The sequence below is a fragment of the Hemibagrus wyckioides genome, linkage group LG13, assembly GCF_019097595.1.
Source record: "Hemibagrus wyckioides isolate EC202008001 linkage group LG13, SWU_Hwy_1.0, whole genome shotgun sequence".
NCBI lineage: Eukaryota > Metazoa > Chordata > Actinopteri > Siluriformes > Bagridae > Hemibagrus > Hemibagrus wyckioides.
Genome location: NC_080722.1, coordinates 18,527,671 through 18,548,836, shown reverse-complemented (window position 1 = coordinate 18,548,836; position 21,166 = coordinate 18,527,671). Strand labels below are relative to the sequence as shown.

Sequence of the window (21,166 nt, the reverse complement as noted above, 5' to 3'; positions counted from 1 at the left end):
CCACACGCTACAACTTCTCCACACTGGTAAACTGGGTCTGTAGTTCCTCCTACGTCACACGTGATTACGTAGTACATAGCATCACGGACGTGCATCCCAAAGCTAGTACTAGCTAGTAGAGCTTTTGTAGTTAAAAACTATACAATTTTTAATTTTTTTACGAAAATGACCGATCGTTTCGCTAGATAATGCCCTTCTTCCTGGGCTGGGATCGTTTAGAGCTCTTTGAAGCTGACCCATTGAAGTCCACTATATGGAGAAAAATCCTGAAATGGTTTCCTCAAAAACCAGTGAACTTCTCCTTTAAGAAACACAGTCAAGGTATTGACAGATTCACGTACAATGTCTGAATGCACGTGTATAAATACATCCATTGAGATTCTTTTATTAAACCTAATCAATTTAATTGAAGTCCATATTTTTAGGCTTGTAAAACAGTAGATCCTGGTTTGGTTAAAATGTGTCTCACACACACACACTCTCTCTCACACACACACACACACACTCTCATACACACTCGCGCGCACACACACACACACACATTTCAGTCGCATCAGCAAAGCAGAATTGCAACCAAATTCCTGTTTCCACAAGAGCTGTATTGAATAATTGGATTAGTGAAGTTGTGTCGGTGGACATGTTTCACACTCCTGGTTCATAAATCTGTTTTGTTTCTCTGAGTAGATGTCATCGAGAACACTGAGAAATCAGAGGTGCAGGCGATTATTGAGTCCACCCCTGAACTTGACATGGACCTGAGTGGCTGCAAAGGCTCCAGGTATGTTCTTATTGATTGAATGGCTTTAGCACACCGAGCTTTACCGGATAAACAGCAAGGATTTCTCTTCTACTGTGCAGTAGTGTAGTGCAGAAGTCTGAGCAAAGTGGTATGGATGATGCTAGGACAGCTTTATTTGAAAAAGTCTTTATTGTCTTGTGCCCTCTTCCTCAGCACTCCTACTAAGGGGATGGAGAACGTGGCTTTTGAACGCAACACCGATTCCCTGTTTGAGGAGCTCTCGTCAGCAGGCACAGACCTCATCGGAGATGTTGACGAGGGCGCTGATCTGCTGGGTAGCTTTTTATTATTGATTGTGTACCACACACGTCAGGTGACCAAAAAGTTTCTCACGGCAAGAGAAACAAGCCTGGTATATGAAGAATATAAGAAATATAAATATTTACCCTTTCACCACTTAGCTCTTTTTTAACTTAAATTGAAGTCTTGGACTAAATTACTGGTCTGTGAGGATGAAAAGTGCTTCTTTGTGTCTCAGTCCTTTCTTCGTTCCTCACTAACAATAATCATGAGGAATAATTTGGTATAAATGTATTACTGCCATACCGTGTATGTAATTTCCCCCTTAATTTTCTTGCCTGATGTCACATGACAGATTTAATCTTAATTTCATTTAAATTATGTTTTTAATTTGTGCCTTAATGTAGACACATGCTAAAGGTTTCGGTTTACTCTCTACTCTTAATTTATAATTTTGGCATTTATTAATTCCCCCTGTATGTAACATTAACGTTATGTGTGTTTGTGAGAGTGAGAGAGTGTATGTGTGAGAGAGCGTGTGTGTGTGTGTGAGTGTGTGCGAGAGGGAGAGTGTGTGTGAGAGAGCGTGTGTGTGTGCGAGAGGGAGAGTGTATGTGTGAGAGAGCGTGTGTGTGTGCGAGAGGGAGAGTGTATGTGTGAGAGAGGGAGCGTGTGTGTGTGAGAGAGCGTGTGTGTGAGAGTGTGTGCGAGAGGGAGAGTGTATGTGTGAGAGAGCGTGTGTGTAAGAGTGTGCGAGAGGGAGAGTGTATGTGTGAGAGAGCGTGTGAGTGTGTACGAGAGGGAGAGTGTATGTGTGAGAGAGCGTGAGTGTGTACGAGAGGGAGAGTGTATGTGTGAGAGAGCGTGTGTGTACGAGAGGGAGAGTCTGTGTGAGAGAGCGTGTATGTAAGAGTGTGTGCGAGAGGGAGAGTGTATGTGTGAGAGAGCGTGTGTGTACGAGAGGGAGAGTCTGTGTGAGAGAGCGTGTGTGTGTGAGTGTGTGTGCGAGAGGGAGAGTGTATGTGTGAGAGAGCATGTGTGTGTGCAAGAGGGAGAGTGCGTGTGTGAGAGAGCGTGTGTGTGAGAGTGTGTACGAGAGGGAGAGTATATGTGTGAGAGCGTGTGTGTGCGAGAGGGAGAGTGCGTGTGTGTGTGTGAGAGTGTGTACGAGAGGGAGAGTATATGTGTGAGAGCGTGTGTGTGCGAGAGGGAGAGTGCGTGTGTGAGAGAGCGTGTGTGTGTGAGAGTGTGTGCGAGAGGGAGAGTGTATGTGTGAGAGAGCGTGTGTGTGTGTGTGAGAGTGTGTGCGAGAGGGAGAGTGTATGTGTGAGAGAGCGTGTGTGTGAGTGTGTACGAGAGGGAGAGTATATGTGTGAGAGCGTGTGTGTGCGAGAGGGAGAGTGCGTGTGTGAGAGAGCGTGTGTGTGAGAGTGTGTGCGAGAGGGAGAGTGTATGTGTGAGAGAGCGTGTGTGTACGAGGGAGAGTCTGTGTGTGAGAGAGCGTGTGTGTGTGAGAGTGTGTGCGAGAGGGAGAGTGTATGTGTGAGAGAGCATGTGTGTGTGCAAGAGGGAGAATGTATGTGTGAGAGGGAGCGTGTGTGTGTGTGAGAGAGCGTGTGTGCGCGAAAGGGAGAGTGCGTGTGTGAGAGAGCGTGTGTGTGAGAGTGTGTACGAGAGGGAGAGTATATGTGTGAGAGCGTGTGTGTGCGAGAGGGAGAGTGCGTGTGTGAGAGAGCGTGTGTGTGTGAGAGTGTGTGCGAGAGGGAGAGTGTATGTGTGAGAGAGCGTGTGTGTACGAGAGGGAGAGTCTGTGTGTGAGAGAGCGTGTGTGTGTGAGAGTGTGTGCGAGAGGGAGAGTGTATGTGTGAGAGAGCATGTGTGTGTGCGAGAGGGAGAGTGTATGTGTGAGAGAGGGAGCGTGTGTGTGTGTGAGAGAGCGTGTGTGTGCGAGAGGGAGAGTGTATGTGTGAGAGAGCGTGTGAGTGAGTGTGTACGAGAGGGAGAGTATATGTGTGAGAGCGTGTGTGTGCGAGAGGGAGAGTGCGTGTGTGAGAGAGCGTGTGTGTGTGAGTGTGTGCGAGAGGGAGAGTGTATGTGTGAGAGAGCGTGTGTGTGTGAGAGTGTGTGCGAGAGGGAGAGTGTATGTGTGAGAGAGCGTGTGTGTGTGTGTGAGAGTGTGTGCGAGAGGGAGAGTGTATGTGTGAGAGAGCGTGTGAGTGTGTACGAGAGGGAGAGTATATGTGTGAGAGCGTGTGTGTGCGAGAGGGAGAGTGCGTGTGTGAGAGAGCGTGTGTGTGTGAGAGTGTGTGCGAGAGGGAGAGTGTATGTGTGAGAGAGCGTGTGTGTGTGAGAGTGTGTGCGAGAGGGAGAGTGTATGTGTGAGAGAGCGTGTGTGTGTGTGTGAGAGTGTGTACGAGAGGGAGAGTATATGTGTGAGAGCGTGTGTGTGCGAGAGGGAGAGTGTATGTGTGAGAGAGCGTGTGTGTGTGAGAGTGTGTGCGAGAGGGAGAGTGTATGTGTGAGAGAGCGTGTGTGTGTGTGTGAGAGTGTGTGCGAGAGGGAGAGTGTATGTGTGAGAGAGCGTGTGAGTGTGTACGAAAGAGAGAGAGAGTGTGCTGATGTTTATTTTAAAGACCTAATTCCTAGTTAAATAGATGAAGACCTACAGAAATGTAGTAATAATAATAAACCATAATACAAATTATTATAAAAATGCTAGTAATGTATGATCCTTTTTCAAATATCATTCATCAGATTTTCAGTATAACCAAGACATATTTCAGAACGAGTTTTGGTCTAAGTGAATGAAATGCGTGTTTTTTCTGTGCAGGTATGGGTCGTGAAGTAGAACACCTCATCCAGGAGAACGCCCAGCTCCTGGACACAAAGTAAGATCCTGTCTCTTTCACTAGAGCTGATTTTCTCCACACTGGTCATCACACACTGGTCATCACACACTGGTGTTCTTGGTCTTGCAGCAGATGTCTGATGTTTCTACTGATCTCTTCTGCCATCTACTGTGTATTCATGGCATAACAGTTCAACACAAACAAAGATGAAGCACTAACTAAACCCTGGAGTCTCTCTCTCTCTTTCTCACTCTACTGCAGAAATGCTCTGACCATGGTGAAAAATGACCTGATCGGTCGTGTGGATCAGCTGACCTGCGACAATGAGGTACTGCAGAGCGAGATGGAAGTCCTTAGGCAGGCCAAAGACAAACTGGAGGAAAAGAACAAGGAGCTGGAGGAGGAGATTAAAAGGTGACATGGAAATGCCGATAAAATGAAGCATACGAAGTAAAAAGCATTATACTCAGAAATAAATAAACAAAATATTATTGTTCACATTTAAATAGAGAGTATAACAAGTATGTCTGTACAGGATGTTAAAGCTGTTCATTGTTACAGGGTTCGGGCAGAGTTAGAGGTGACCAAACAGAAGACAAAAGAGGAAGATGATGTGAGTGTTTCACTCTTCTTGACCAATTACACTGTATTGCCAAAAGTTTTGGGACATCTGCCTTTACATGAACATGAATGTAATATGGAGTTGGCCCACCCTTTGCTGCTATAACAGCTTTTCTGGGAAGGCTTTCCCCAAGGTTTAGGAGTGTGTTTATGTGAATTTTTGACCATTCCTCTAGAAGCACATTTGTGAGGTCAGGCACTGATGCTGGACGAGACGGTCTGGCTCACAGTCTCTGCTCTAATTCATCCTAAAGGTGTTCTATCAGGTTGAGGTCAGGACTCACACCATACTTGCTTTATGGACCTTGCTTTGTGCACTGGTGTGCAGTCATGATGGAACAGGAAGGGGTCATCCCCAAACTGTTCCCACTAAATTAGGAGCATGAAATTGTCCAAAATGTCTTGGTATGCTGAAGCATTAAGAGTTCCTTTCACTGGAACTAAGGGACCAACTAACCCTGAAAAACAACACCTGAATTTAATGATAATGAGGGGGTGTCCCAAAACTTTTGGCAATATAGTGTATTAGTAGATAATACAATGTGATTATTATCACTATGTGATTAGTAAATAATAAAGATCAAATGTTGGTATTTTAAACATGATTTCTGACTGTAGAGTGACGTTCCCACGGCCCAGCGTAAGCGTTTCACACGGGTGGAGATGGCCCGAGTCCTGATGGAGAGGAACCAGTACAAGGAGAGGCTGATGGAGCTGCAAGAGGCTGTTAGGTGGACAGAGATGATCCGGTGAGCAGTCAGTTGGTACCGACAAAGAGCTGCTTGTCTTTTCAGAGCCGGGGGATTAGTCATCCAATACAAATGCACTAATTACCATGCAAGCTGACGGTTTTTTTTGTTTTGTGGATAGAAAGCACAGTATGAGAAATGTCTGACGCACTATACTGACACCTGACTGTCACACCCGTATGTGCTTTCTGAACATATTTAGTCCCTCTTTCCATCAGATCTTGGAGCGTGGATGTAGGGATTCAGCTACAAGAGCATTAGTGAGATCAGGCGCTGATCAATTTTAGGAGAGGAAGTCTGGGGTTCGGTCAGTGTTCCAGTTTACTTCAAGTGTTCAGTGGGGTTGAGGTCAAGGCTCTGTGCAGGACAAGTTCAACCTTGGCGAACGTGTCTTCATGGATGTCAATTTATGCAAAGGTCTCAGTCCCACTGAAGGAAAATCTCATGCAAAGCATTCAGTATAATTCCAACTCTGTGGAAACGGTTTGGGGAAGGAACACATGGGTGTGATGGTCTGGTGTCTCTATATATATATATATATATATATATATATATATATATATATATATATATATATATATATATATATATATATATAATTTATATATATATATATATATATATATATATATATATAATTTATATATATATATATATATATATATATATATATATATATATATATATATAATTTATATATATATATATATATATATATATATATATATATAATTTATATATATATATATATATATATATATATATATATATATATATATATATATATATATATATATAAATATAAATTATATATATATATGTGGGCAAATACGTTTTCAGGTACTGGTCTCTGTCTCTTTCAGTTAATAACAATTGCACCACATGGTGATGGGACTGTTATTTAAAGGCTACTTTTCTAGCACTACTACAAGCTACATAAAAAGCAGATTCTCTACAGTGTGTTTTAAACACCAAGTATTTAAACACTAAGAGCTGGATATGTAGATTTTATAGAAAACACCACGTTCAGATGATCATGATTTGACTTGATTTATGATAGATGTTCTGTTTCTGATCTTTGATTTGTGTTTCCTCCTCACGCAGGGCCTCAAGAGAAAACCCAACTCTGACTGAGAAGAAAAAATCCAGTATCTGGCAATTGTAAGCTTTCCCTCCGGATTAAATGTTCTTGTTGCCCTGTATGTTTTGGCACTCATTCATTATCTCCCCCTCTCCTTTTCATGTGTTTATTTATTTATTTATTTATTTATTTATTTATTTATTTATTTATTTTTTATCCAGGATGTAGGTAACATTTTCTAGAAATGCTAATAAATCCACTCTTGCAGTTGGTCTGGCTTTGAAAAGCAAAACATGCTCTTGGATTTGGGAATGGTTTTCCTTGAAACTTTGACAGCAGATATTTATTTATTTATTTATTTATTTTACAACCAAGCTAACACATAAAAGGTAATTGGAACAAAATTCGAAATCTACTGCCGTGCAATGCCCACACTTTCATTGCACGAGACCTTATTATTTACCTCTTTTTAGTCTTTGATATCAACACTCTTGGCCATTCCCACGTCTTGGTCTTGGGATTTATGTGCATTTTCTGGCTGTGGTGTGATTTGGATTTGGATAAATATTTGGGGTTTTGCATACTCAAAATTCCTTTATTCTCCTGTGTGTCCCTTTCATGTACCCTTCCTCCTCCCTCCTGTTGTCCTGTGTGTTTGTAGAAGGTGTGTGGGTGGGGTGAGAGTGTGTGTGTGTGTGTATAGACTGTATGATCTTAACATGGTGTGCATTTATGATTCCTTAACACACTTTAATTTAAAAATATATACTATAACATAGTTTACCAGTACAAGATATATTTAATCATTTTTCTGATGTTTTGAATGTAAACAGCAACTAATAATTGACTAGATAAACAAGTAGAAATCAGTTTGTCCTTACAAAGTGTATGTATGAGTGTCCAGCAGGTGTCCAGCTTATTTTATCGGTTCTCTAACGTTTATGTTAATTTCGCATGAGCAGCATTTGCAACGGTCTGACATCTCAGTCTCGGGCTGATCGTGAGTTGTTGCTAAGCAGGGTGGGGGCATGCCCCGTGTTTGGGAAGTGACCCATTGACCCCCTAACTGTTCACCTTTGAGATCTAACACTGCTGCAGCTACTGCTTGTGTCTGCATATCAGTCCTTGTGTGTTGTGTCTCTCTACTCCCCCCTCTTTCTTTCCATTTCTCTCTTCCTCCTCTCTTCTTTCTTTTTTTTCCTCTCATCCCCCAGTTTTAGCAGGCTCTTCAGCTCATCCTCAAGCGGTGCAGCCAAAAAGCCAGAGGCTCCTGTTAATGTTAAGTACAACGCTCCCACCTCACACATCGTGCCCTCCGTTAAGAAGAGGAGCAGCACGCTTGCCCAGCTGCCCAGCGACAAATCCAAGGCTTTTGACTTCCTCAACGACGAGTGAGCGATCTCTCTTTGAATCTCCTTTATAACACGCCATCGGGGATTAGAATGAAGATTCGCATGTGTGTTTGTGTTTGTAGTCCGGAGGTGGAAAACATCGTGTCACGTAGAGAACAGAAGAGAGCTCAGTACCAGCAGGTGAAGGCTCACGTCCAGAAAGAAGATGGTAGGATACAAGCCTATGGCTGGAGTTTGCCTCAGAAATATAAGGTATGTTCATAAAGTCCTCTGAAATGTGCCCTGAAATATATAATATATATATTTCTATATTAGTATATAGTATATTATGTGTGCTATTTTTAAGAGACCAAAATGATGAAGGGTTTATCAATGTTTATGAAATAGCTTCTCTCTTTAAAAGCTCTCTACTGAATAATTTGGGGGAAATTTAGTTAGTCATCTCTAACATTTGTTGATGTTTTGCTCACTTGAGTTTCCCTCTTTCTACAAAAGGTTTCAAATGGTGCACAGGGTGACAGTAAAGTGAAGAATTTACCAGTGCCCGTTTACCTCAGACCTTTGGACGAGAAAGATGCTTCCATGAAGGTAAGAAGATTTGAGAAATCATCTCAGAAACCCGATCTAAGATGATTGATTGACCTTAGATGTTCCATGTGTGTGTAGCTGTGGTGTGCTGCCGGGGTGAATCTGTCAGGAGGAAAGACACGTGACGGAGGTTCTATTGTAGGAGCGAGCGTGTTTTATAGAGATGTCTCCGAAACGGAGAGCAGCAGCCTGAGCTCCCGAAAGGCAAGAGGCTCTCAGAGCAGTTTAGACAAACTGGAGCAGGAGCTCAAGGTAAAAGGCAGTAGAAATGGTTATAAAGATGCATTGCGGACGTTCCAGACATTCTGACTTGGGTTATTGTGTGTTTAACAGGAGCAAGAGAAAGAGCTGAGGCAGCAGAACGAGCTCTCCAGTCTGGTGTGGATCTGCACCAGCACTAACACCACCTCCAATGTCATAGTGATTGATGCCAACCAGCCTGGAAAAATCCTGGAGAACTTCTTCGTCTGTAACTCGCACTTGCTCTGCATCACCAGCGTGCCAGGTGTGAAGAGAACGTTGCAGAAAGCCACAAGAAATATTACACATAAAACCGCTTCCAGTTGAGTTTTAGTGTAATGTTGGATGATTGTCCTGCAGGTGCCCGGGAAACAGATTACCCTGCCGGTGAAGAAGTGCCTGCTAAAAGCGATGCAGCTGGGGCTGAAGGGGCACCACAGACCGGCACTGCAGCGAACAGCAGCTTCGCCGGCTCTGAGCGCGGTCTGGATGGCATCACTGTGGTCGGCTGCTCTGTAGAGGGAGCTGTCGCTGTTCCCCAAACCGCAGACGGCACAGACTCCTTCGATGGTAGGGGTTCAAATGACTTTCATAGACTTTCTTTTGGAAAACCTCAGTGACTTTGTAAACACTCCGGAGTGCCAGTTAATCATGATATTTTGTGTGGCTAGTTGCAGCTAATCGTATTTGGTGTCTTTTGCATGGACAGGCAACTACAAACATTCCTGGGGTCGTCTGTGCTACTTGTGCTAACTTTCTTTGCAGTTTTCACTGCTTTGCAACATCCCTGGAATGTAAAATCAGTCCAGTAGGTTCATACCAGCCTTTGTATTTAATTTTCCTGATGTTAAGCGCTCCCTCTTCTTTTCTTTCCCCTTCCTTTTCAGGCGATGTGTTAGAGCAGCGCAGGCAGGTTGGAGTGACTGCAGCTGAAGAGGCCTTGGAGGCCACAGAGAGCAGCAACACCACGCCTGCAGAGGAAGGCCAGTCTGGGATCTACACCGAACATGTGTTTACTGACCCGCTGGGAGTCCAGAATCATAGGGACACACCGTCCTCGTACACACAGAGGTGCTTCTAAATTTTTGGCAAACGTCTTGCTACATAGCGCTTAACACCTTATCTGTACGGTGTGTCCTGGAAATGAAATGCTTAGCTATAAAGATTTCATAGACACCATGGTAAACTGGGGGCTTGTGTTTTACTGCTGAATAACGCTTTAGGGAATGTGATCTCGTAAAGGACGGGGTCAGTTTAATACCTGATGAGCAAGACCTGATGAGGGAGGAGGCGAACAAAATGAGTAGTGTCCTGCCCACTATGTGGCTTGGGGCACAGAATGGATGGTGAGTTGATCTCTTGGATCTGTCACTCGTTATCTACAAAATATCTTGGCCTGAGCATAATGTCCTGTACCCGTCTGTTGCAGTATCTATGTCCACTCCTCTGTCGCACAGTGGAAGAAATGTCTGCACTCAATAAAGCTGAAGGACTCTGTGTTGGGCATCGTGTACGTAGAGTGCAATATATCAGAAATGAATTTAGTTACACTACACAATAAATTCATGTTACTATCTCTCTCTCTCTCTCTCTCTCTCTGTGTCTCTCTCTCGCTTTTGTTTTCTCTCTCTCGCTTTTGTTTTCTCTCTCTCTCTCTCTCTCTCTCTCTCCCTCTCTGTCTGTCTCTGTCTCCCTCCCTCTCTCTCTCTCTCTCGCTTTTGTTTTCTCTCTCTCGCTTTTGTTTTCTCTCTCTCTCTCTCTCTCTCTGTGTCTTTCTCTCACTCTCTCTCTCTCTCTCTCTCTCTCCCTCTCTGTCTGTCTCTGTCTCCCCCCCCCTCTCTCTCTCTCTCCTCTCTCTGTGCTCTGTGTCTCTCTCTCTGTCTTTCTCTCTCTCTCTCTCTCTCTCTTGCTCTGTCTCTCTCTCTCTGTCTTTCTCTCTCTCTCTCTCTCTCTCTCTCTCTCTCTCTCTCTCTATCTGTCTCTCTCTCTCTCCCTCCCTCTCTGTCTGTCTCTCTCTCTCTCTCTCCCTCCCTCTCTGTCTGTCTCTCTCTCCCTCTCTGTCTGTCTCTGTAGACATGTGAAAGGACGGGTTTTAGTGGCCTTAGCTGATGGTACTTTGGCGATATTCCACAGAGGAGAAGGTAAGGTTCTTGTAGACGAGAGCAGCTACACCATGTTGTCATTTAGTATCATTTTTAAAATGTTTTCTGATTTTTTTTATTCATCCCTTACATTTAATGATCATATTGTGCCGTGGTCTTTCCATGTGTAGACGGTCAGTGGGATCTGACCAACTACCACCTCTTGGACCTGGGCCGGCCGCATCACTCCATCCGGTGCATGACGGTGGTGCATGATAAAGTGTGGTGTGGGTACAGGAACAAGATCTATGTTATCCAGCCCAATGCTATGAAAATTGAGGCAAGAGAAACCGCTCATGGACGTAAATGTATAGATGTAGAACTGGATGTAATTTTTATCAAGCTTTTTGTCTTATAAGAATCTTATTCTTTATGGTGTGAGAAATTAGATGTGCTGAAAAAATTATTTATTCAGGGTAAGCAGACTGGGGGATATTAAGAGGATATTAAGAGGTCTACATGAGTCTTTCAATAAATCTGATTTCTGATAATCTGATTTCTGGCTCTCTAGTCTCTATAATGTCTCTCTGTAAGACACTCTCTAGTCTCTATAATGTCTCTCTGTAAGACACTCTCTAGTCTCTATAATGTCTCTCTATAAGACACACTCTAGTAATGTCTCTGTAAGACACTCTCTAGTCTCTATAATGTCTCTCTATAAGACACTCTAGTAATGTCTCTGTAAGACACTCTCTAGTCTCTATAATGTCTCTCTATAAGACACTCTCTAGTAATGTCTCTCTGTAAGACACTCTCTAGTCTCTATAATGTCTCTCTGTAAGACACTCTAGTAATGTCTCTGTAAGACACTCTCTAGTCTCTATAATGTCTCTCTATAAGACACACTCTAGTAATGTCTCTGTAAGACACTCTCTAGTCTCTATAATGTCTCTCTGTAAGACACTCTAGTAATGTCTCTCTGTAAGACACTCTAGTAATGTCTCTGTAAGACACTCTCTAGTCTATAATGTCTCTCTGTAAGACACTCTCTAGTAATGTCTCTCTGTAAGACACTCTCTAGTAATGTCTCTCTAAGACACTCTAGTCTCTATAATGTCTCTGTAAGACACTCTCTAGTAATGTCTCTCTGTAAGACACTCTAGTAATGTCTCTCTGTAAGACACTCTAGTCTCTATAATGTCTCTGTAAGACACTCTCTAGTAATGTCTCTCTGTAAGACACTCTCTAGTAATGTCTCTCTGTAAGACACTCTAGTCTCTATAATGTGTCTGTAAGACACTCTAGTAAAGTCTCTGTAAGACACTCTAGTCTCTATAATGTCTCTCTGTAAGACACTCTCTAGTCTCTATAATGTGTCTCTGTAAGACACTCTAGTAATGTCTCTCTGTAAGACACTCTCTAGTCTATAATGTCTCTGTAAGACACTCTCTAGTAATGTCTCTCTGTAAGACTCTCTAGTCTCTATAATGTCTCTCTGTAAGACACTCTCTAGTCTCTGTAATGTCTCACTGTAAGACACTCTCTAGTCTCTATAATGTCTCTCTCTAAGGCATTCTCTAGTCTCTTTAATGTCTCTCCAAGACATTCTCTAGTCTCTGTAATGTCTCTCTGTAAGACATTCTCTAGTCTCTATAATGGCATATATTTTTCGGGGATTTTTAATTTTTTTTAATTTTTTCTGTTTGAATCTAAAAAGGGAAATGATCTTTTATTATATCTTGTCTTTATTAGAATCAGATGTTTAGTGCTCATGTAAACATACACATTGTTGGCTGTAAGATGTTTGCAGGTTTCTCATATTCAGGGTGCTCTTCCTCATGTGTAGAAGTCCTTTGACGCACACCCACGCAAAGAGAGCCAAGTGCGGCAGCTAGCCTGGGACGGAGACGGAATCTGGGTGTCCATTCGTTTAGATTCCACACTCCGACTGTTCCATGCACACACCTACCAACATCTGCAGGACGTGGACATAGAGCCATATGTCAGCAAGATGCTGGGTAAGCACATTAACTTATAAACGACACGCGCTTTTCCTCTGACAGCTGCTCTCTTTGCTAACATTAATATGATTCATTTGCTTCGATGTGTCCTATCAGATGACTAATATTAAACTACCTTTTTGTTTCTGACCTATCAGCTCAGGTTTTGTTATATTTCTTTTCTCAGGTACTGGGAAACTGGGCTTTTCCTTTGTGAGGATCACAGCTTTGATGGTCTCATGTAACCGCCTGTGGGTCGGAACAGGGAACGGCGTCATCATCTCTATTCCTCTCACCGAGAGTACGTGACTTACACACGTGCACGCACTTGACTGCTGTAGTTAATATGCTGCTGCTTTTTTGTCACGTTAAAAGCATGCTGAGTTGAAAATGTTTTTTATTTTTTATTTAACAAAGCAAAGAAAGTCACCCAGGGAACATCCAACCGGCCGGGCAGCGTGATCCGTGTCTATGGTGATGAAAACAGCGATAAAGTGACAGCGGGCACGTTCGTCCCTTTCTGCTCCATGGCCCATGCACAGCTCTGTTTCCATGGCCACCGAGACGCAGTCAAGTTCTTCACTGCTGTTCCAGGTATGACCCGTGAGTCTCCGGTCATGCTCTTTATTTCATCGTATAGTCTTTTACTTCATGCTTTGCAATGGTCTGATTCTCTGGCTTCAGTACAACTGGATCAAACAACCTTGAAATGTCCAGCTGATCTGCATAGATTTGCTTCTGTTGTTTGTTCACATATTGACGTATTTTTCCTTCTGTTTGCCATGTGTATTGCGCTGCCCCTCTCATAGGCCATGTTGTCCCATCTGCTGGAGCAGGAGGCGAGGCAGGTGGTGACAAGCCAGCAGCAGACGCGCCCACACCGGAGTTCTCCAAGTCAGTCCTAGTTATGAGTGGTGGAGAAGGCTACATTGACTTCAGAATGGGTTAGTGTCTCACACTCAGGCGTTGTATATCTAACATAACCTTTGTCACAATTTTTCCTATCACGTGTTTCCCCATTTCAGGCGATGAAGCGGGCGAAGGAGAGGACCTGAATGAACCCACTCTGAAGCTGCAGCCTTTCCTGGCAAAAGCAGAGCGCAGTCACCTTATAGTGTGGCAGGTCATGGTCAACGAAGACTGAGCTTTTGATGCTTTTACACTCGGGCGGCCCATCGACCAGCCGAGAGCGAACATTTCAAAAGGAGTCTGCCCTTCTGTGTCTGCGTTCTTATTTCTTTTTTGATTTCATGTCTTCAGTTGAAGGGACACGGTTATTGCGTCCAGCTATCAGGAAGTCGCGTTCAAGGCTTTGCACATTCACTTTTGTGGCAATAATCCTGCACGCACCTAAATAGATGGATCCATCCATCCACAAAAACACATCCAAAGCTGTGACAGCGGCACTGATCAGTCCGGACAATCCAGCGGGGGAGTTTTTTGGGTTTTAAATGTTCTTTTCCAGCCACTTTTGCTTTCTTTTATGGTGGGGTTTTTTTTTTCCAATTCACAAGATCAAGATATCCATCAACACGGTGCACAAGTAGACAATTGTTAACTGAAATACTGTGTTCTGTGTAAACAGCTGTTGTAAGTGGCCGGAGGGCGAAATGTTTGCACAGCCAAAAAGTACCTTCTTGAGAAATAGCTGCTCCTAGGCTAAGTCAAGGCTTGCAAAAAGCGTGCATGCCCTAGTGCCTGCTCTTGTCTTTAGGCTGCTGTGCTGCATTCGAAACTACGCCACCGTTCTCTAATTTCTTTCGTCCCAGATCGTTTCGAGAGACAACAAAAACAGAGCAGCGTTTTCATCTCTTGTACTTTGCTGCTCTGTGATAACAGGAAGGTTTGATGAACGGCAGAATATCTATTTATATATTCATGTTAAAACTTACCAAAGGAATTTGTAGTAGTTTTGTATGACTGTGGATGATCAGATCGTGCTCTTCTGAAGATAGGAACAGATTTAACTCATTACATCAGCCATAGTCCAGAGGAAACCCGTTATGCAATATCGCTAGGATCATGAACTGGTCGTAGTGGGGATTTTTCTTTTCACTGCTTGGTTTCCTCAAAAGAGCACTGTTGTGTGTAGATTTAGAGACTAAATGCCTATTTTTATTACACTTTTGTACCTTTTTGTCTTTTAGACTCTAACCACAGGTCTCTGTAATGCGGTAAACAAGTTGGCTAACATTTTGCTGATGTTATGCTGCTGTTATGCTAGTGTTTGGGCGTACTGGAGGGGCTTCGTCTGTGGCCGTTCCTCTTCTCCACGAGAGGAGAAACGGCTTTAGGTTGCAACTTCAGCCATCTCAGTATTTATTTCTATGAATGAGCCTTTGCAGATAAGAATGTAACTTTGTATATTGAATATAAATATATATATATATAAAATATAAATATGTACATGAAACACAGACAGTGTGGATTTGTTGTTTTAGACGGACTGAAATTAGCATCGGCTACTTCGAGGATTATTTGATAAGCAAGCGGAATGACTAACCCTAGAAATGTATCTTTTACTGAGCTATGCACTATTTTATAAAGACCCAGAGTGTTGGTAGTTTCGAGTGTGTTTGCTGGGTATGTAGAGTTGTGTGGATGTTGTACTGTAATCCTTCAAGCCACTTTTTCCAGATCAGTGCGTGTAAAGATGCGAGCGGCTGCGACCGTCCCACCCGAAGCCCGCTGTAAGGTTGCGACCGCCGTGAAAGCGCCCGTCCCTCAGACATTTACAGTGCCGCATTCCGATCAAAACATCTTCGCCTTACACTTTTTTAACATCTATTAAACTGACATTTTGGGGAATTCTTGTGTGTTCTTGCTTGTTTTTTCCCCGTATCACAAGCAGATTTGACATAAGCTTAAGAAATCTTATTTATAGATCATCAGTAAAGTATAGTTTAGGGATCATCTAGGGCAACCTTGTGATAGCCTTCTGATCCAACCATCAGCATGGTTCAATATGTCCCTTTATTTCTTCTTTCGCAAACAGTATATAATATAAAAGATATGAAAGATTTGGTGGAGACATTCTGCAAAAAAATGTCCTCTGTGTATGGAGGCTTTTGGGACACTGTGTTTTGCTGCTCTCTCCCCCCCCCCCATCCTCGTTGCTTTTTTTAGTTGAACTTAACTAACCTCCGTCATGTCTTACTTCTAACACAAGGGGGCAGTATTGTATCACAGCCTTTTACCCTGCCTTTGAAATGACTTTCATAGGAAGAGAGGACTGGCTCAGCAAAGAGAACATGCTGTACATTTCCTGCTCTCCCAGGGCAATGAAGCATATCAGCATTCAGCAACCAGGTGATTTTTGGGGTTTTGTATAAATAGAAAAGGCACTTTTTGCCCCCCCTTAGAGAGTATGTTTATTGATGAAATCAACATGTTATCTTTCTAGAGTCTCCACAAAGTATTTCACCTCTTCTCCCCCTCCAAAAAATCAGACTTCACAGGAAAGCAAACAAACAACTGGGAAGATCAGCAGGTGAAATACAAGGAGTGTTCATAGTAAATACAAAACCAGTAGTCGGTTAGTGCAAAACTACCCTCATCCTGCTTCATCCTCCTCCTCTTCATCCTCCTCCTCTCTCTGTCTGCCCCCTCACTTTCCCCTTCTCCTGAACAGACTCTGTGGTTACGTAACCCAGTCAGCTGGTGTATCCATGGAGGATTCCCAGGGCAGAAGGACGGGGTTTTTGCTGTCCATGCGCAGGCGCAGTGGTGTAGCCCGAGGGCCTGGACACTCAGACCAGCAGGGGCTTAATATCTAACAGTGTGTATGTTTGGATATGTGAGAGGAAAAACTGAGAGGCACCAGCTGTTTCATCCCAGTTGCCTTATTATTGCTGTAATATCATCATTATGGTATTCATTACATTCTGTTCGTTGGTTTGAATTGGATGATGTCTGAATGCACTAATCAGGCACATGGAAATAACAATCCTACACAACATCATCTTAATTAGGTTTCGTCAGATCTGCAAGTGGTGCGGATGAGACTTGTCAATTATCCCTTAGTCAGAGGCATTTCTTCATTTGTCCTCGTTTATCCTCGTCTCCTGTCTTTTTGTTGTAACTGAATATATTCCGATTTTGTTTTTAAGATCCTTTGGGATTAGACAAATTAATCAGCTCTTTCTTCATTTGCATCTTCATCAAAGATACCAGAGATACTACATTTTTCTTAGGCATTAAAGATACTATCTATCTGTCTGTCTGTCTGTCTGTCTGTCTGTCTGTCTCTGTTTATCTCTATCTGTATGTCCATCTGTCTGTCTGTCTATCTATCTATCTGTCTAACTGTCTGTATAACTGTCTGTCTATGTATCTGTCTGTCTGTCTATCTATCTATCTATCTATCTATCTATCTATCTATCTATCTATCTATCTATCTATCTATCTATCTACCTGTATGTCTGTCTGTATATCCATCTGACTTTCTCTATCTATCTATCTATCTATCTATCTATCTATCTATCTATCTATCTATCTATCTATCTATCTATCTATCTATCTATCTATCTATCTATCTATCTATCTATCTATCTGTCTCTGTCTGTCTGTCTGTCTGTATATCCACCTGACTTTCTCTATCTATCTATCTACCTGTATGTCTGTCTGTCTGTCTGTCTGTATATCCATCTGACTTTCTCTATCTATCTATCTATCTATCTATCTATCTATCTATCTATCTATCTATCTATCTATCTATCTATCTATCTATCTATCTATCTATCTATCTATCTATCTATCTATCTATCTATCTGTATATCTGTCTGTCTGTCTGTATATCCATCTGACTTTCTCTATCTATCTACCTATCTATCTATCTATCTATCTATCTATCTATCTATCTATCTATCTATCTATCTATCTATCTATCTATCTATCTGTATATCTGTCTGTCTGTCTGTCTGTCTGTCTGTATATCCATCTGACTTTATCTATCTATCTATCTATCTGTATATGTCTGTCTGTCTGTATATCCATCTGACTTTATCTATCTATCTATCTGTCTGTCTGTCTGTCTGTCTGTCTGTATATCCATCTGACTTTCTGTATCTATCTATCTATCTATCTATCTCTATCTATCTATCTGTCTGTCTGTCTGTCTGTCTGTCTGTCTGTCTGTCTATCCATCTGACTCTATCTATCTGTCTGTCTGTCTGTCTGTCTGTCTGTCTGTCTATCCATCTGACTCTATCTATCTATCTATCTATCTATCTATCTATCTATCTATCTATCTATCTATCTATCTATCTATCTATCTATCTGTCTGTATATCTGTCTGTCTGTCTGTCTGTCTGTCTGTCTGTCTGTCTGTATATCCATCTGACTTTCTGTATCTATCTATCTATCTATCTATCTATCTATCTATCTATCTATCTATCTATCTATCTGTCTGTATATCTGTCTGTCTGTCTGTCTGTCTGTCTGTCTGTCTATCCATCTGACTTTATCTATCTATCTATCTATCTATCTATCTGTCTGTCTGTCTGTCTGTCTGTCTGTCTGTCTGTATATCTATCTATCTATCTATCTATCTATCTATCTATCTATCTATCTGTCTGTCTGTCTGTCTGTCTGTCTGTCTGTCTGTCTGTCTGTCTGTCTGTCTGTCTATCCATCTGACTTTATCTATCTATCTATCTATCTATCTATCTATCTATCTATCTATCTATCTATCTGTCTATCTATCTATCTATCTGTCTGTCTGTCTGTCTGTATATCTATCTATCTATCTATCTATCTATCTATCTATCTATCTATCTATCTATCTATCTGTCTGTCTGTCTGTCTGTCTGTCTGTCTGTCTGTCTGTCTGTCTGTCTGTCTGTCTATCTATCTATCTATCTATCTATCTATCTATCTATCTATCTATCTATCTATCTATCTATCTATCTATCTGTCTGTCTGTCTGTCTGTCTGTCTGTCTGTCTGTCTATCCATCTGACTTTATCTATCTATCTATCTATCTATCTATCTGTCTGTCTGTCTGTCTGTCTGTCTGTCTGTCTGTCTATCCATCTGACTCTATCTATCTATCTATCTATCTATCTATCTATCTATCTATCTATCTATCTATCTATCTATCTATCTATCTATCTATCTATCTATCTATCTATCTGTCTGTCTGTCTGTCTGTCTGTCTGTCTGTCTGTCTGTCTATCCATCTGACTTTATCTATCTATCTATCTATCTATCTATCTATCTATCTATCTATCTATCTATCTGTCTGTCTGTCTGTCTGTATATCTATCTATCTGTCTGTCTGTCTGTCTGTCTGTCTGTCTGTCTGTCTGTCTGTCTATCCATCTGACTCTATCTATCTATCTATCTATCTATCTATCTATCTATCTATCTATCTATCTATCTATCTATCTATCTATCTATCTATCTATCTATCTATCTATCAGATTGTGGTCACTTTTGATGATTAGGGGTGTGTCCGGTTTCACCTGTGTGATATACAGCTCGCTATAATATTACTAGACGCCACATAGTCTAGTTTGAAAAATAGTCCAGTGCCTGAGAACGATTTGGAGGCTCTCGGCCCCCTCCCCACCCTGCATCTGCTCAGACTAACAATCGGAGCGGCTGTTTAGTTCCTGTGCAGTCAGTGTGATAAATGAGAGGTGCACGTCACTCTCAGTCCTCCTCGCCAGCTCCGTGACGTGACGCGATTCACTCTGACATCTAGGCGAGGTGCGTATGAGGCGCTCTGATGGCCTTTATGTGACCTGCCAGACCAGCTCTTTCAGCCTCTAATGAGATGTGAGCTCTCTGCTGCCATGTGTGGGTCCTAACTTCACTCAGAAAGGAATTTTTTATTCCTACATACACAAGCTCACCTGCCACGCTTGATATGCGGAGGATACAGATGAAATGCTATAAAAAAAAAAAAGGGCGAAGTGGAAGATGCTGGCTGCATGTCTAGACTGAGAAAGGCATGAACTTCTTCCTTACTGCACCAGACAGTTTTTATTCAGCTCAGTCTAATTTAGAGACTGCTGAAATTAGCCCGCTTCCAGCACGAGCGATATACAGTGTCACATGGTGCATGTAGATGACTTGTCTCTTATTAGCAGCACTGTTTTGCTGACTTTGATTGATGTATTCCTGTGGTGCTCTCACTTTTCTGCTAATAGCACCTTATTTAATGCTTGTCATATTTATGAGATGTGTTCAAAAATAGCCGAACTGTGTTCCCGTCTCTATGTCAGTCCTAATAGGGTGATTCTTTTTCTTTTTTTCTTTTATTAAGCTCCTAACACACTGACGAATTTGAAAAACGATTGTTACTGATACATTTGTTGGTCACTTTATTAGGTATGCTCATTCATACTATTATTTAATCAGCCAAACATGCACTCAAGAGCTGTAGTTAATGCGGGATGGGATGCTGACCTCCTGGGATTTTCAGGGCAGTCTGTAGAGTTTACACAGAACGGTGCGAGAAACAAAATCCTGGGTGCAACAGTTCTGTGTGTGGAAATGTCTTGTTGATGGACTGGTCAAGCTCACAGGAATGTTATAGCAGCTCAAATAACCACTCTATGCAACCAGGGTGGACAGAAAAGCATCTCAGAATGCTCACAACACACTGAAGCTTTAGGTGGATCGACAACTAGAGCAAAAATCCCATCAGCCAGGAACAGGAATAATGTTTTTTATGAACATTAACTGACCTGTACCTGGATGATTTTATTTTTATTTTTATTTATTTATTTATTTATTTTTATTGCATTCTGACCTGTGAGTGTATAGATGACAAGATTCCTTTGGATGTAGTTTAACAGAAACAAGGCCTAAAATGGGTGTTGTCTTCCTGTTAGAAGCGTGTACAGATGTAATGAATATGGAAGTGATATTTCTGACCCGTGTAGGCAGCCAGGGGTCAGAGCCGGTGGGAGACACCGTACTGTCTCGCTGCTATTCATGTAAAGGAGTGAAGTAGAGTTATATCTGGACACTGTATATAACGCACACGGTTATGCCTGCACCCATCTGCCTATCCATCCTCAGTCTATCCCCTGTGGCTGTCCATCATCATGTGACTGGCTCGGCTATTCATCCCTCTTCCCTGAAAGCGTTTGTAATTGAAATGGCACGTCACATGCACGGCAAACTCTCCCATTCGTTTCACCTGCCAGAAATATCTGTGGCTGCTCTAACCCAAGGATCTACCTATAAGCCTAAACCTGAGCAACGTCACTTTTTTGTTTTTCTTTTTTCCACGTCCCTATTCATGTCGGCTCTGATGGAACAATGTGCCCCGTGCTGGCCTTTCAAACACACAAAAGCTACGATGCAACTGGAGAAGGATTCTGTTTGGTGTGATGAATGGCTCCCTGGAGTCCTGCTTGATCTTAGGTTTCTGTAGATCAGTAAAACAGGGCCTGATAGCGATTTGGGTCCAGGGACGTGAACAGAAAAATATTGGCAGTGTTAAGTGAGAGGTGGATTTGTACTCTGCAGTGTTTCATTCATTCGTTTTCAGCTTTATAACTGTCGTATTCCGGTTAGGGTTGCAGTGGATTCGAAGAGAATGCCTGTAGCA

At 42.2% G+C, this 21,166-nt stretch overlaps 1 protein-coding gene across 2 annotated transcripts in view; it reads left to right on the top strand.

Annotated features, from left to right (window-relative positions):
* Positions 1 to 15,017, top strand: part of spag9b (sperm associated antigen 9b) — a 41,531-nt gene extending 26,514 nt beyond the window's left edge. For both annotated transcript variants that reach the window (XM_058405751.1, XM_058405752.1), the window contains 23 exons: positions 685 to 778; positions 953 to 1,074; positions 3,870 to 3,927; positions 4,150 to 4,302; positions 4,450 to 4,501; positions 5,128 to 5,258; positions 6,363 to 6,419; positions 7,554 to 7,730; positions 7,814 to 7,943; positions 8,187 to 8,279; positions 8,358 to 8,531; positions 8,613 to 8,784; positions 8,880 to 9,089; positions 9,407 to 9,590; positions 9,743 to 9,865; positions 9,949 to 10,029; positions 10,593 to 10,660; positions 10,792 to 10,940; positions 12,447 to 12,618; positions 12,788 to 12,901; positions 13,018 to 13,194; positions 13,410 to 13,544; positions 13,626 to 15,017. In XM_058405751.1, coding sequence (XP_058261734.1) covers positions 685 to 778; positions 953 to 1,074; positions 3,870 to 3,927; positions 4,150 to 4,302; positions 4,450 to 4,501; positions 5,128 to 5,258; positions 6,363 to 6,419; positions 7,554 to 7,730; positions 7,814 to 7,943; positions 8,187 to 8,279; positions 8,358 to 8,531; positions 8,613 to 8,784; positions 8,880 to 9,089; positions 9,407 to 9,590; positions 9,743 to 9,865; positions 9,949 to 10,029; positions 10,593 to 10,660; positions 10,792 to 10,940; positions 12,447 to 12,618; positions 12,788 to 12,901; positions 13,018 to 13,194; positions 13,410 to 13,544; positions 13,626 to 13,744 — 2,945 coding nt within the window. In that variant the 3' untranslated portion in view covers positions 13,745 to 15,017. The remainder of the gene's footprint in view (positions 1 to 684; positions 779 to 952; positions 1,075 to 3,869; positions 3,928 to 4,149; positions 4,303 to 4,449; positions 4,502 to 5,127; positions 5,259 to 6,362; positions 6,420 to 7,553; positions 7,731 to 7,813; positions 7,944 to 8,186; positions 8,280 to 8,357; positions 8,532 to 8,612; positions 8,785 to 8,879; positions 9,090 to 9,406; positions 9,591 to 9,742; positions 9,866 to 9,948; positions 10,030 to 10,592; positions 10,661 to 10,791; positions 10,941 to 12,446; positions 12,619 to 12,787; positions 12,902 to 13,017; positions 13,195 to 13,409; positions 13,545 to 13,625) is intronic.
* Positions 15,018 to 21,166: the final 6,149 nt, after the last annotated feature.